This window comes from Electrona antarctica, assembly GCF_951216825.1.
Source record: "Electrona antarctica genome assembly, chromosome: 13".
In the NCBI taxonomy this organism is placed as follows: domain Eukaryota; kingdom Metazoa; phylum Chordata; class Actinopteri; order Myctophiformes; family Myctophidae; genus Electrona; species Electrona antarctica.
In genome coordinates, this window is record NC_136794.1 from 51,661,802 (window position 1) to 51,677,412 (window position 15,611).

Consider the following 15,611-nt stretch of genomic DNA (forward strand, 5'->3'; position numbering starts at 1 on the left):
TCCTGTTAGTATAGGATACATCCTGTTAATATAGGACACATCCTGTTAGTATAGGATACATCCTGTTAATATAGGATACATCCTGTTAGTATAGGACACATCCTGTTAGTATAGGATACATCCTGTTAGTATAGGACACATCCTGTTAGTATAGGATACATCCTGTTAATATAGGATACATCCTGTTAGTATAGGACACATCCTGTTAGTATAGGATACATCCTGTTAGTATAGGATACATCCTGTTAATATAGGATACATCCTGTTAATATAGGATACATCCTGTTAATATAGGATACATCCTGTTAGTATAGGACACATCCTGTTAGTATAGGATACATCCTGTTAGTATAGGATACATCCTGTTAGTATAGGATACATCCTGTTAGTATAGGATACATCCTGTTAGTATAGGATACATCCTGTTAATATAGGATACATCCTGTTAGTATAGGACACATCCTGTTAGTATAGGATACATCCTGTTAGTATAGGATACATCCTGTTAGTATAGGATACATCCTGTTAGTATAGGATACATCCTGTTAGTATAGGATACATCCTGTTAGTATAGGATACATCCTGTTAATATAGGATACATCCTGTTAGTATAGGATACATCCTGTTAGTATAGGATACATCCTGTTAGTATAGGACACATCCTGTTAATATAGGATACATCCTGTTAATATAGGATACATCCTGTTAATATAGGATACATCCTGTTAGTATAGGATACATCCTGTTAGTATAGGATACATCCTGTTAGTATAGGATACATCCTGTTAGTATAGGATACATCCTGTTAATATAGGATACATCCTGTTAGTATAGGATACATCCTGTTAATATAGGATACATCCTGTTAATATAGGATACATCCTGTTACTATAGGATACATCCTGTTAGTATAGGACACATCCTGTTAGTATAGGATACATCCTGTTAGTATAGGACACATCCTGTTAGTATAGGATACATCCTGTTAATATAGGATACATCCTGTTAGTATAGGATACATCCTGTTAGATACATCCTGTTAGTATAGGATACATCCTGTTAATATAGGATACATCCTGTTACTATAGGATACATCCTGTTAGTATAGGACACATCCTGTTAGTATAGGATACATCCTGTTAGTATAGGACACATCCTGTTAGTATAGGATACATCCTGTTAGATACATCCTGTTAGTATAGGATACATCCTGTTAATATAGGATACATCCTGTTAGTATAGGATACATCCTGTTACTATAGGATACATCCTGTTAGTATAGGATACATCCTGTTAGTATAGGATACATCCTGTTAGTATAGGATACATCCTGTTAGTATAGGATACATCTTGTTAGTATAGGATACATCCTGTTAGTATAGGATACATCCTGTTAATATAGGATACATCCTGTTAATATAGGATACATCCTGTTAATATAGGATACATCCTGTTAGTATAGGATACATCCTGTTAGTATAGGATACATCCTGTTAGTATAGGATACATCCTGTTAGTATAGGATACATCCTGTTAGATACATCCTGTTAGTATAGGATACATCCTGTTAATATAGGATACATCCTGTTAATATAGGATACATCCTGTTAGTATAGGACACATCCTGTTAGTATAGGATACATCCTGTTAATATAGGACACATCCTGTTAATATAGGATACATCCTGTTACTATAGGATACATCCTGTTAGTATAGGACACATCCTGTTAGTATAGGATACATCCTGTTAATATAGGATACATCCTGTTAATATAGGATACATCCTGTTAATATAGGATACATCCTGTTAGTATAGGGTACATCCTGTTAATATAGGATACATCCTGTTAGTATAGGATACATCCTGTTAATATAGGATACATCCTGTTAATATAGGATACATCCTGTTAGTATAGGGTACATCCTGTTAGTATAGGATACATCCTGTTAGTATAGGATACATCCTGTTAGTATAGGATACATCCTGTTAGTATAGGATACATCCTGTTAATATAGGATACATCCTGTTTAACACCCTCTCTCTCTCTCTGTCTCTGTCTCTCTGTCTCTCTCTCTCTGTCTCTCTCTCTCTCTGTCTCTCTCTCTCTCTCTCTCTCTCTCTCTCTCTCTCTGTCTCTCTCTCTGTCTCTCTCTCTGTCTCTCTCTCTCTGTGTCTCTCTCTCTGTATCTCTCTCTCTCTCTCTCTCTCTCTCTCTCTCTCTCTGTATCTCTCTCTCTCTCTCTCTCTCTCTCTCTGTATCTCTCTCTCTCTCTCTCTCTCTCTCTCTCTCTCTCTCTCTCTCTCTCCCCCCTCCAGGAAAAGGCAAGCGGTGGAAGAACCTGTACTTCATCCTGGAGGGAAACGACGCCCAGCTGATCTACTTTGAGAGCGAGAAGAGAGCGACCAAACCCAAAGGCCTGATCGACCTCAGCGTGTGCTCCGTGTACGGAGTCCACGACAGTCTGTTTGGCAGGTAACTGAAGAGTCCACGACAGTCTGTTTGGCAGGTAACTTCTACTGTAATAATAAAAATCACACCCCTGTGAAGTGAGCGGTGCAACTGTTCTCTACAGTTGCACCGCGCAACTGTAGAGAACAGTTGCACCGCTCACTTCACAGGGGTGTGATTTTTATTATTACAGTAGAAGTTTACAGACCAAACTGTAAATAAAAGGTTTACATGACTTTCTGTCTCAGTCCGTATATAGCGAGCTGTAGTGAATAAGTACAGAACAGTTGCAACGCTCACTTCACAGGGGTGTGATTTTAATTATTACAGTAGAAGTTTACAGACCAAACTGTAAATAAAAGGTTTACATGACTTTCTGCCTCAGTCCGTATATAGCGAGCTGTATTGAATAAGCAGAATATGGGACAGAGTTGCACCACTCACTTCACATGGGTGTGATTTTTATTATTACTACAGTAGAAGTTTTTGAGTGGTGTAAACCACTCCTACAACTGGCTTTTGTGTGCATAAAAAAATGACCATGGTTGCTATGTTCAAAATAATTTCTGACGTAATTAAATCACACCCGGGTGAACTGGATGACCGTAGCAACCGTGGTCATTTTCTCTGCACAGAAAAAGCCAGTTGTGAAATCACATCCGGGTATGATTTCATTACGTCAGATCAGAGCTGATCAGGCTACATAATACCTTACCTTATTTCATTACGTCAGACATTACGTCAGACCACAGCTGATCATGCTATATAAAACCTTACACCACTCAGTTCACACGGGTGTGATTTTTTTCTTATGAAAGCAGAGAGTCTTCTGTTTCATACGGTATATAGTATTTATATGTCGCAATAGGCCTTATTTTGTGAATCTTGAGTTCGGGTCCATGTCTTCTCTGCAGTTATATCTGGTGGGCGCAATGTGCATCCAGTAACCAATTTATGACAAAGTGTACATGGGATCAATGTTTACTCTTTTCCTTGTAAAAGTACACATTCAGGGCTTTCATTCGGTGTATAGGATGTATAGCATATTTATTGTGTTTATTGTTATATCTGCCTGTCAATGTCTGACTATAAACCTTCATAACTCTGCTTTCTTTAGATAAGGATGATGATGATGATGATTGCCTCGCCTCGCCTAATCTATCTCACTGCTTTCATTGTCTTGATCGCAGTAACATTGGGGGGGGGGGGGGGGTCATGGGCACATTGGGCAGCAAAAGTCTTGATCCGTACGGCTATAAAAAGTCCCAGTCCACCGTTCGGTTCAGAACTATAGTATAACGGTGAGACGCGTTGTCATCATCAGCTGATTTTGTTTTTCAAGCTAGTATAGGGGAACATGCCTGGGCATGCAGCATGGGGGCGATGGAGAAAAAAAAAAGCTTCACCCGGCTGTGATGTCGACGTCGATGTTTTCCTTGTCGACAAGGAAAAAATGACTTCCACAGATCACAACACCACGGTTTAGGACGCGGAAAAGTTCGTTATACATTACACCCGGGTCGATTACGTCCCAGACGCGTTCATTGCGGTCTTATCACTACAATTATAATGAATAAAAAAGCGTTACAATCACACGTCCGAGCGATCTCCGATTATGACGGCTCTGCATGGCGATACGTGATCCACCAACGGAACACTGTCTGTTGTCGTGGCGGCCCCTCGATACTGTGGTTAGTTCGTAGTATTGTAGGCTCGGGGATCGTTTGGTCGCTACAGTATGAAGAAGGAAACATGCATCTGTCCATGTGTGTTGCAGACGTTATGCAATGCCAATCCGGTGCATATGTGTTTAGGCAGCGTTCCGTTCATAATTTTTTTCCCCGAGAGACAGAGCCCCCATCTCGCAAGATCCTCCTCCTGGAGAAACAGGAGGGGAGGGGGGAATCGAGTATTATAGTGTTGGGTGAAATGTCCGAGGTGGGGGAAAGCCTGGTGAGGCGCGGTTAGGTGAAATTTGATTCTTTTCACACACCGACTAGATCGGCATGGGCGCGTCCATTTTACACTGGCTTCTACACGTAAAGCGGCCCGCCCTCCTGTTTTCAGGAGGGGAGGGTTTTTTTTTTCTGATCACGTGAGCGGGACTAAGCAGCAATGACAGGGGGATGGTTCTTCATTGTCCGGGTGGGTAAAAAGATGAATGAAAGTATGCTATAAAAAAGTGATTAAAACGTATGGATACGTGGTTAGCACCGGACGTTTGATTAATTAATAACGTACGGATACGCGATTAGCGTTCGCTGTGTTAAATGGACAGGTATCAGTCAACAGGCCTGTCTACAGTTTAAATGGACAGGTATCAGTCAACAGGCCCGTCTAGAGTTTAAATGGACAGGTATCAGTCAACAGGCCCGTCTAGAGTTTAAATGGACAGGTATCAGTCAACAGGCCCGTCTAGAGTTTAATTGGACAGGTATCAGTCAACAGGCTCGTCTACAGTTTAAATGGACAGGTATCAGTCAACAGGCCCGTCTAGAGTTTAAATGGACAGGTATCAGTCAACAGGCCCATCTAGAGTTTAAATGTACAGGTATCAGTCAACAGGCCCGTCTAGAGTTTAAATGGACAGGTATCAGTCAACAGGCCCGTCTAGAGTTTAAATGGACAGGTATCAGTCAACAGGCCCGTCTAGAGTTTAATTGGACAGGTATCAGTCAACAGGCTCGTCTAGAGTTTAAATGGACAGGTATCAGTCAAAAGGGAGGATCTTCATATATGGAGACGGCCATATATGGTGGCGTGACGTGTCACAAAGTGTGACCTTATTCGGAGGTGTGACGAACAAACAAGAGATGCAGGTAGACAATAATAATGATAATGATAATGATAACATCTTTATTTCAGGCCAAACTGTTTCCAGATTGTGGTTCAACACTTCAGTGAAGAGCAGTACATCTTCTACTTCGCAGGAGAGACTCCTGAACAAGCACAGGTACGATTGGCTGTCTGGTTCTGTAAGCACTGCTATGATTGGCTGTCTGGTTCTGTAAGCACTGCTATGATTGGCTGTCTGGTTCTGTAAGCACAGGTACGATTGGCTGTCTGGTTCTGTAAGCACAGGTACGATTGGCTGTCTGGTTCTGTAAGCAGGGCTATGATTGGCTGGCGCCCCTCAAAAACTTACCCAGAATGCATCTTGTGTTGTGCAGGATTGGATGAAATGCCTCCAGACGTTTTGCATTAATTTAAGAAAACCCATCCAACCGACATCCAACAAGAGACTGAGACAGGTACTACATCCAACACACACACGCACGCACACACACACACACACACACACACACACGCACACGCATGGGCGCAGAGACAACCGCAGACTGCCGAGCCGTTTGTAGTGTGACACATGCTGGATTCACATCCTGTTTGGGCGGCCATCTTAGATGCTAAATAAATAGCGTCAATGCTAGCGAGCTAAAATATAGCCATCCTTGCTCTAGAAAGCGCCAGTGTTTCCATCTAGACCACCGGATAATCAGCAAAGACCTCCGAACATCACACGTTTTATCCAAACCACGGAGAGCTCCGTAGATTTCGAGTTATTCAGCTTTTAGTCAGCCTGTATAAAGGGAGGTGGACGGCAGCGTGGTTGCGCAATCCAGTCTAGGATCGCTAAAGAAGGAAAGGCCAAGCCAAAAAAAAGAAAATAAATCAGCGATCCGGTTCGATATCAATAATAAAGCTTAACTGACGGAACGTTACGCCAGAAGCAGTACATGTGTTAATCAGCCTGCTGATTGGTTGCTTCGTCTATTTCTCGCTCAAATGTTTTCAAAAACGCTGAGTTCATGATTTGAGGCTTTTTGTTACAAAAGGGCCAATCCTGCAAACTTTGAAAGCCAATGCCAATTAGGATGGAATCTGAAATATCGGACAGATCTGTCTTGAGCACATGACTATAGAGATAGTGTGTAACGATTTGCGGGTCGGCCTCCTGGTGGCGCTATAACAGGGCGTTCTGGGAAATTTGGGGCAGAGGTTCATCGTTGGCATCCAGGGAGTGTGTGTGGAAAATTTGGCATCGACCGGGTTAACGGTGCCGGAGACTAGCTGTACACGGACGGACGGAGTGCAAAACATACTCTCTCCCCAAGCCTTCGGCCTGGTGGAGACAACTAAACATACTCTCTCCCCAAGCCTTCGGCCTGGTGGAGACAATAAAACATACTCTCTCCCCATGCCTTCAGCCTGGTGGAGACAACAAAACATACTCTCTCCCCATGCCTTCATGGTGGAGACAATAAAACATACTCTCTCCCCATGCCTTCAGCCTGGTGGAGACAACAAAACATACTCTCTCCCCATGCCTTCAGCCTGGTGGAGACAACTAAACATACTCTCTCCCCAAGCCTTCGGCCTGGTGGAGACAATAAAACATACTCTCTCCCCATGCCTTCGGCCTGGTGGAGACAACAAAACATACTCTCTCCCCATGCCTTCAGCCTGGTGGAGACAATAAAACATACTCTCTCCCCATGCCTTCAGCCTGGTGGAGACAATAAAACATACTCTCTCCCCATGCCTTCAGCCTGGTGGAGACAACAAAACATACTCTCTCCCCATGCCTTCGGCCTGGTGGAGACAACTAAACATACTCTCTCCCCATGCCTTCGGCCTGGTGGAGACAACAAAACATACTCTCTCCCCATGCCTTCGGCCTGGTGGAGACAACTAAACATACTCTCTCCCCATGCCTTCAGCCTGGTGGAGACAACAAAACATACTCTCTCCCCATGCCTTCGGCCTGGTGGAGACAACAAAACATACTCTCTCCCCATGCCTTCATGGTGGAGACAATAAAACATACTCTCTCCCCATGCCTTCGGCCTGGTGGAGACAATAAAACATGCTCTCTCCCCATGCCTTCAGCCTGGTGGAGACAACAAAACATGCTCTCTCCCCATGCCTTCGACTTGGTGGAGACAATAAAACATGCTCTCTCCCCATGCCTTCGGCCTGGTGGAGACAACAAAACATACTCTCTCCCCATGCCTTCGGCCTGGTGGAGACAACAAAACATACTCTCTCCCCATGCCTTCGACTTGGTGGAGACAATAAAACATGCTCTCTCCCCATGCCTTCAGCCTGGTGGAGACAACAAAACATGCTCTCTCCCCATGCCTTCGACTTGGTGGAGACAATAAAACATGCTCTCTCCCCATGCCTTCGGCCTGGTGGAGACAACAAAACATACTCTCTCCCCATGCCTTCGGCCTGGTGGAGACAACAAAACATACTCTCTCCCCATGCCTTCGGCCTGGTGGAGACAACAAAACATACTCTCTCCCCATGCCTTCAGCCTGGTGGAGACAATAAAACATACTCTCTCCCCATGCCTTCGGCCTGGTGGAGACAACAAAACATACTCTCTCCCCATGCCTTCGGCCTGGTGGAGACAACAAAACATACTCTCTCCCCATGCCTTCATGGTGGAGACAATAAAACATACTCTCTCCCCATGCCTTCATGGTGGAGACAATAAAACATACTCTCTCCCCATGCCTTCAGCCTGGTGGAGACAACAAAACATACTCTCTCCCCATGCCTTCAGCCTGGTGGAGACAACAAAACATGCTCTCTCCCCATGCCTTCGACTTGGTGGAGACAACTAAACATGCTCTCTCCCCATGCCTTCGGCCTGGTGGAGACAACAAAACATACTCTCTCCCCAAGCCTTCAGCCTGGTGGAGACAACTAAACATGCTCTCTCCCCATGCCTTCAGCCTGGTGGAGACAACTAAACATGCTCTCTCCCCATGCCTTCGACTTGGTGGAGACAATAAAACATGCTCTCTCCCCATGCCTTCGGCCTGGTGGAGACAACAAAACATACTCTCTCCCCAAGCCTTCAGCCTGGTGGAGACAACTAAACATGCTCTCTCCCCATGCCTTCGGCCTGGTGGAGACAACAAAACATACTCTCTCCCCAAGCCTTCAGCCTGGTGGAGACAACTAAACATGCTCTCTCCCCATGCCTTCGGCCTGGTGGAGACAACAAAACATACTCTCTCCCCAAGCCTTCAGCCTGGTGGAGACAACTAAACATGCTCTCTCCCCATGCCTTCAGCCTGGTGGAGACAACTAAACATGCTCTCTCCCCATGCCTTCGACTTGGTGGAGACAATAAAACATGCTCTCTCCCCATGCCTTCAGCCTGGTGGAGACAACTAAACATACTCTCTCCCCATGCCTTCGGCCTGGTGGAGACAATAAAACATGCTCTCTCCCCATGCCTTCAGCCTGGTGGAGACAACTAAACATGCTCTCTCCCCATGCCTTCGACTTGGTGGAGACAATAAAACATGCTCTCTCCCCATGCCTTCGGCCTGGTGGAGACAACAAAACATACTCTCTCCCCAAGCCTTCAGCCTGGTGGAGACAACTAAACATGCTCTCTCCCCATGCCTTCGGCCTGGTGGAGACAACAAAACATACTCTCTCCCCAAGCCTTCAGCCTGGTGGAGACAACTAAACATGCTCTCTCCCCATGCCTTCGGCCTGGTGGAGACAACAAAACATACTCTCTCCCCAAGCCTTCAGCCTGGTGGAGACAACTAAACATGCTCTCTCCCCATGCCTTCAGCCTGGTGGAGACAACTAAACATGCTCTCTCCCCATGCCTTCGACTTGGTGGAGACAATAAAACATGCTCTCTCCCCATGCCTTCAGCCTGGTGGAGACAACTAAACATACTCTCTCCCCATGCCTTCGGCCTGGTGGAGACAACAAAACATACTCTCTCCCCAAGCCTTCAGCCTGGTGGAGACAACTAAACATGCTCTCTCCCCATGCCTTCGGCCTGGTGGAGACAACAAAACATGCTCTCTCCCCATGCCTTCGGCCTGGTGGAGACAACAAAACATACTCTCTCCCCAAGCCTTCAGCCTGGTGGAGACAACTAAACATGCTCTCTCCCCATGCCTTCAGCCTGGTGGAGACAACTAAACATGCTCTCTCCCCATGCCTTCGACTTGGTGGAGACAATAAAACATGCTCTCTCCCCATGCCTTCAGCCTGGTGGAGACAACTAAACATGCTCTCTCCCCATGCCTTCGGCCTGGTGGAGACAATAAAACATGCTCTCTCCCCATGCCTTCGGCCTGGTGGAGACAATAAAACATGCTCTCTCCCCATGCCTTCGGCCTGGTGGAGACAACTAAACATGCTCTCTCCCCATGCCTTCGGCCTGGTGGAGACAATAAAACATACTCTCTCCCCATGCCTTCAGCCTGGTGGAGACAACAAAACATACTCTCTCCCCATGCCTTCATGGTGGAGACAACTAAACATGCTCTCTCCCCATGCCTTCAGCCTGGTGGAGACAACTAAACATACTCTCTCCCCATGCCTTCAGCCTGGTGGAGACAACTAAACATGCTCTCTCCCCATGCCTTCAGCCTGGTGGAGACAACAAAACATACTCTCTCCCCATGCCTTCATGGTGGAGACAACTAAACATGCTCTCTCCCCATGCCTTCAGCCTGGTGGAGACAACTAAACATGCTCTCTCCCCATGCCTTCAGCCTGGTGGAGACAACTAAACATGCTCTCTCCCCATGCCTTCGACTTGGTGGAGACAATAAAACATGCTCTCTCCCCATGCCTTCAGCCTGGTGGAGACAACTAAACATACTCTCTCCCCATGCCTTCGGCCTGGTGGAGACAACAAAACATACTCTCTCCCCAAGCCTTCAGCCTGGTGGAGACAACTAAACATGCTCTCTCCCCATGCCTTCGGCCTGGTGGAGACAACAAAACATGCTCTCTCCCCATGCCTTCGGCCTGGTGGAGACAACAAAACATACTCTCTCCCCAAGCCTTCAGCCTGGTGGAGACAACTAAACATGCTCTCTCCCCATGCCTTCAGCCTGGTGGAGACAACTAAACATGCTCTCTCCCCATGCCTTCGACTTGGTGGAGACAATAAAACATGCTCTCTCCCCATGCCTTCAGCCTGGTGGAGACAACTAAACATGCTCTCTCCCCATGCCTTCGGCCTGGTGGAGACAATAAAACATGCTCTCTCCCCATGCCTTCGGCCTGGTGGAGACAATAAAACATGCTCTCTCCCCATGCCTTCGGCCTGGTGGAGACAACTAAACATGCTCTCTCCCCATGCCTTCGGCCTGGTGGAGACAATAAAACATACTCTCTCCCCATGCCTTCAGCCTGGTGGAGACAACAAAACATACTCTCTCCCCATGCCTTCATGGTGGAGACAACTAAACATGCTCTCTCCCCATGCCTTCAGCCTGGTGGAGACAACTAAACATACTCTCTCCCCATGCCTTCATGGTGGAGACAACTAAACATGCTCTCTCCCCATGCCTTCGGCCTGGTGGAGACAATAAAACATACTCTCTCCCCATGCCTTCAGCCTGGTGGAGACAATAAAACATACTCTCTCCCCATGCCTTCGACCTGGTGGAGACAACAAAACATACTCTCTCCCCATTCCTTCGGCCTGGTGGAGACAACTAAACATACTCTCTCCCCATGCCTTCGACCTGGTGGAGACAACAAAACATACTCTCTCCCCATGCCTTCGGCAGGGGGAGAGCGGGAGCGGTCATTATGCAGAAATAACAGACCACTGAATTTGGCGATTGACCAATCAGAATCAAGCATTCAACAACGCTGTGTAATAAAATGTGTTACAGGTCAGCAGTGCAGTGCTCTATGTAATGCATGTGTGTGTGTGTGTGTGTGTGTGTGTGTGTGTGTGTGTGTGTGTGTGTGTGTGTGTGTGTGTGTGTGTGTGTGTGTGTGTGTGTGTGTGTGTGTGTGTGTGTGTGTGTGTGTGTGTGTGTGTGTGTGTGTGTGTGTGTGCGTGCGTGCGTGCATGCCTACAGGTGTCCAGTCTCGTCCTCTACGTAGAAGAGGCTCACAAGCTTCCGGTCAAACACTTCACCAACCCGTACTGTAACATCTACCTGAACAGTGTCCAGGTGGCGCGGACACACCCCCGGGAGGGACACAACCCTGTGTTCACTGAGGAGTTCATCTTTGAGTTAGTATCACCCTTTATACTACCCCTAACCCCTACACACTACCCCTAACCCCTACACACTACCCCTAACCACAGGACACACCCCCGGGAGGGACACAACCCTGTGTTCACTGAGGAGTTCATCTTTGAGTTAGTATCACCCTTTATACTACCCCCTAACCCCTACACACTACCCCTAACCCCTACACACTACCCCTAACCACAGGACACACCCCCGGGAGGGACACAACCCTGTGTTTACTGAGGAGTTCATCTTTGAGTTAGTATCACCCTTTATACTACCCCATAACCCCTACACACTACCCCTAACCCCTACACACTACCCCTAACCCCTAAAAAGTATCCTCCCATTGCTTTAGTAGCAGTGCTGGCGTTGCATACTGAGACACTCTGGGGATGGGATGTAGTGTACCTGAAGACAGACACTCTGGGGATGGGATGTAGAGGAGCTAAATGGAATTGGTACCGTTTTGTATAACTTATGTAATGCTGCTGTCGTTTGTGCTACACTCTTGAAAACAACACTCTTGAAAACAGGGTTTGAGCTGACAGGCTCTATTTGATGTCAATCAATGAAGTCACCTTAATTCAGGTTACAGATGACTTTTTTTCCCCCTTAACTCTGTCCTGTGTGTGTGTGTGTGTGTGTGTGTGTGTGTGTGTGTGTGTGTGTGTGTGTGTGTGTGTGTGTGTGTGTGTGTGTGTGTGTGTGTGTGTGTGTGTGTGTGTGTGTGTGTGTGTGTGTGTGTGTGTGTGTGTGTGTGTGTGTGTGTGTGTGTGTGTGTGTGTGTGTGTGTGTGTGTGTGTGTGTGTGTGTGTGAGAGAGTGTTTCAGTGATCTGTCCAGTGAAATCAGAAGGTCTGAGAACAGTTAATTAACCCTATGTGTTCTCTCTCCCCCCCACCTCTCTCTCTCCCCCACTCTCTCTGTCTCTGTCTCTCTCCCCCACTCTCTCTCTCCCCCACATATCTCCCTCTCTCTCTCTCCCCCACTCTCTCTCTGTCTCTGTCTCTCTCTCTCTCCCCCACTCTCTCTCTGTCTCTGTCTCTCTCTCTCTCTCCCCCACTCTCTCTCTCTCTGTCTCTCTCTCTCCCCCACTCTCTCTGTCTCTGTCTCTCTCTCTCCCCCACTCTCTCTCTCTCTGTCTCTGTCTCTCTCTCTCTCTCTCTCTCTCTCCCCCACTCTCTCTCTCTCTGTCTCTCTCCCCCACTCTCTCTCTGTCTCTGTCTCTCTGTCTCTGTCTCTCTCTCTCTCCCCCACTCTCTCTGTCTCTGTCTCTCTCCCCCACTCTCTCTCTCTCTGTCTCTGTCTCTCTGTCTCTGTCTCTCTCTCTCTCCCCCACTCTCTCTGTCTCTGTCTCTCTCCCCCACTCTCTCTCTGTCTCTGTCTCTCTGTCTCTGTCTCTCTCTCTCTCCCCCACTCTCTCTGTCTCTGTCTCTCTCCCCCACTCTCTCTCTCTCTGTCTCTGTCTCTGTCTCTGTCTCTCTCTCTCTCTCTCTCTCTGTCTCTGTCTCGGTCTCTCTCTCTCTCTCTCTCTCTCTCTCTCTCTCTCTCTCTCTCTCTCTCTCTCTCTCTCTCTCTCTCTCTCTCTCTCTCTCTCTCTCTCTCTCTCTCTCTCTCTCTGCAGTGACCTGTCCAGTGAGATCAACAGGTTTGAGATCAGTTTGAGCAACAAGACGAAAAAAAGCAAAGAGAGCGACATCTGTGAGTTCACCTGATCTGAATAATAATTATAATAATAACAACAATAATAATGTTTATTTTTTGAGTGGTGTAAACCACTCCTACAACTGGCTTTTGTGTGCAGGAAAAAATTAGCATGGATGACCGTAGCAACCATGCTCATTTTTTCTGCACAAAAAAAGCCAGTTGTGAAATCACATCCGGGTGTGATTTCATTACGTCAGATCAGAGCTGATCAGACTATATAAAACCTTACACCACTCAGTTCACACGGGTGTGATTTTTACAGTGTTCATGATTCATAATAATAACTATAATAACTATAATGTATCTCCTCAGTGTTCATGATTCATAATAATAATAATAATAATAATAACTATAATAACTATAATGTATCTCCTCAGTGTTCAGGATTCATAATAATAATAATAATAATAACTATAATGTATCTCCTCAGTGTTCAGGATTCATAATAATAATAATAATAATAACTATAATGTATCTCCTCAGTGTTCATGATTCATAATAATAATAATAATAATAATAACTATAATGTATCTCCTCAGTGTTCAGGATTCATAATAATAATAATAATAATAACTATAATGTATCTCCTCAGTGTTCATGATTCATAATAATAATAATAATAATAATAACTATAATGTATCTCCTCAGTGTTCAGGATTCATAATAATAATAATAATAATAACTATAATGTATCTCCTCAGTGTTCATGCGCTGCCAGCTGAACCGCCTCCAGAAAGGTCAGATGATTGACGAGTGGTTTCCTCTCAGCTCTCACGTCCCTCTGAAGGGAATCGAACCGGGCTCTCTGCGCGTCCGAGCCCGCTACTCCATGGAGAGGATCATGCCTGAGGAGGAGTACAGCGAGTTCAAAGAGGTAGGACAATACCTCGTTGTATTAGAGTACAGAGAGGTAGGACAATACCTCGTTGTATTAGAGTACAGAGAGGTAGGACAATACCTCGTTGTATTAGAGTACAGAGAGGTAGGACAATACCTCGTTGTATTAGAGTACAGAGAGGTAGGACAATACCTCGTTGTATTAGAGTACAGCGAGGTAGGACAATACCTCGTTGTATTAGAGTACAGAGAGGTAGGACAATACCTCGTTGTATTAGAGTACAGAGAGGTAGGACAATACCTCGTTTTATTAGAGTACAGAGAGGTAGGACAATACCTCGTTGTATTAGAGTACAGAGGTAGGACAATACCTCGTTGTATTAGAGTACAGAGAGGTAGGACAATACCTCGTTGTATTAGAGTACAGAGAGGTAGGACAATACCTCGTTGTATTAGAGTACAGAGAGGTAGGACAATACCTCGTTGTATTAGAGTACAGAGAGGTAGGACAATACCTCGTTGTATTAGAGTACAGAGAGGTAGGACAATACCTCGTTGTATTAGAGTACAGAGGTAGGACAATACCTCGTTGTATTAGAGTACAGAGAGGTAGGACAATACCTCGTTGTATTAGAGTACAGAGAGGTAGGACAATACCTCGTTGTATTAGAGTACAGAGAGGTAGGACAATACCTCGTTGTATTAGAGTACAGAGGTAGGACAATACCTCGTTTTATTAGAGTACAGAGAGGTAGGACAATACCTCGTTGTATTAGAGTACAGAGAGGTAGGACAATACCTCGTTTTATTAGAGTTCAAAGAGGTAGGACAATACTTGGTTTTATAAGAGTTCAGAGAGGTAGACAATACTTGGTTTTATAAGAGTTCAAAGAGGTAGGAAAATACTTGGTTTTATAAGAGTTCAAAGAGGTAGGAAAATACTTGGTTTAATAAGAGTTCAAAGGTAGGAAAATACTTAGTTTTATAGAAGTTCAAAGAGGTAGGAAATACTTGTTTTACAAGTACCAGTTCAAACAGGTAGGCATGCTTCGTTTTCGGTCAAACTGGCCCCTCTTTTTGACCTGAAGTCAGCTTGTGGTACCTGGCCTTACTACAGTCATGACCTGAAGTCAGCTTGTGGTACCTGGCCTTACTGCAGTCATGACCTGAAGTCAGCTTGTGGTACCTGGCCTTACTGCAGTCATGACCTGAAGTCAGCTTGTGGTACCTGGCCTTACTGCAGTCATGACCTGAAGTCAGCTTGTGGTACCTGGCCTTACTGCAGTCATGACCTGAAGTCAGCTTGTGGTACCTGGCCTTACTGCAGTCATGACCTGAAGTCAGCTTGTGGTACCTGGCCTTACTGCAGTCATGACCTGAAGTCAGCTTGTGGTACCTGGCCTTACTACAGTCATGACCTGAAGTCAGCTTGTGGTACCTGGCCTTACTGCAGTCATGACCTGAAGTCAGCTTGTGGTACCTGGCCTTACTGCAGTCATGACCTGAAGTCAGCTTGTGGTACCTGGCCTTACTACAGTCATGACCTGAAGTCAGCTTGTGGTACCTGGCCTTACTACAGTCATGAC

At 45.7% G+C, this 15,611-nt stretch overlaps 1 protein-coding gene across 1 annotated transcript in view; it reads left to right on the forward strand.

The window, feature by feature from the left end:
- Nucleotides 1-15,611, forward strand: part of rasa1a (RAS p21 protein activator (GTPase activating protein) 1a) — a 55,720-nt gene that overhangs the window by 18,617 nt on the left and 21,492 nt on the right. The window contains exons 11-16 of the mRNA XM_079518945.1: nucleotides 2,318-2,474; nucleotides 5,316-5,403; nucleotides 5,621-5,701; nucleotides 11,321-11,478; nucleotides 13,106-13,182; nucleotides 13,890-14,062. Of these exons, the coding sequence (XP_079375071.1) occupies nucleotides 2,318-2,474; nucleotides 5,316-5,403; nucleotides 5,621-5,701; nucleotides 11,321-11,478; nucleotides 13,106-13,182; nucleotides 13,890-14,062 (734 nt within the window). The remainder of the gene's footprint in view (nucleotides 1-2,317; nucleotides 2,475-5,315; nucleotides 5,404-5,620; nucleotides 5,702-11,320; nucleotides 11,479-13,105; nucleotides 13,183-13,889; nucleotides 14,063-15,611) is intronic.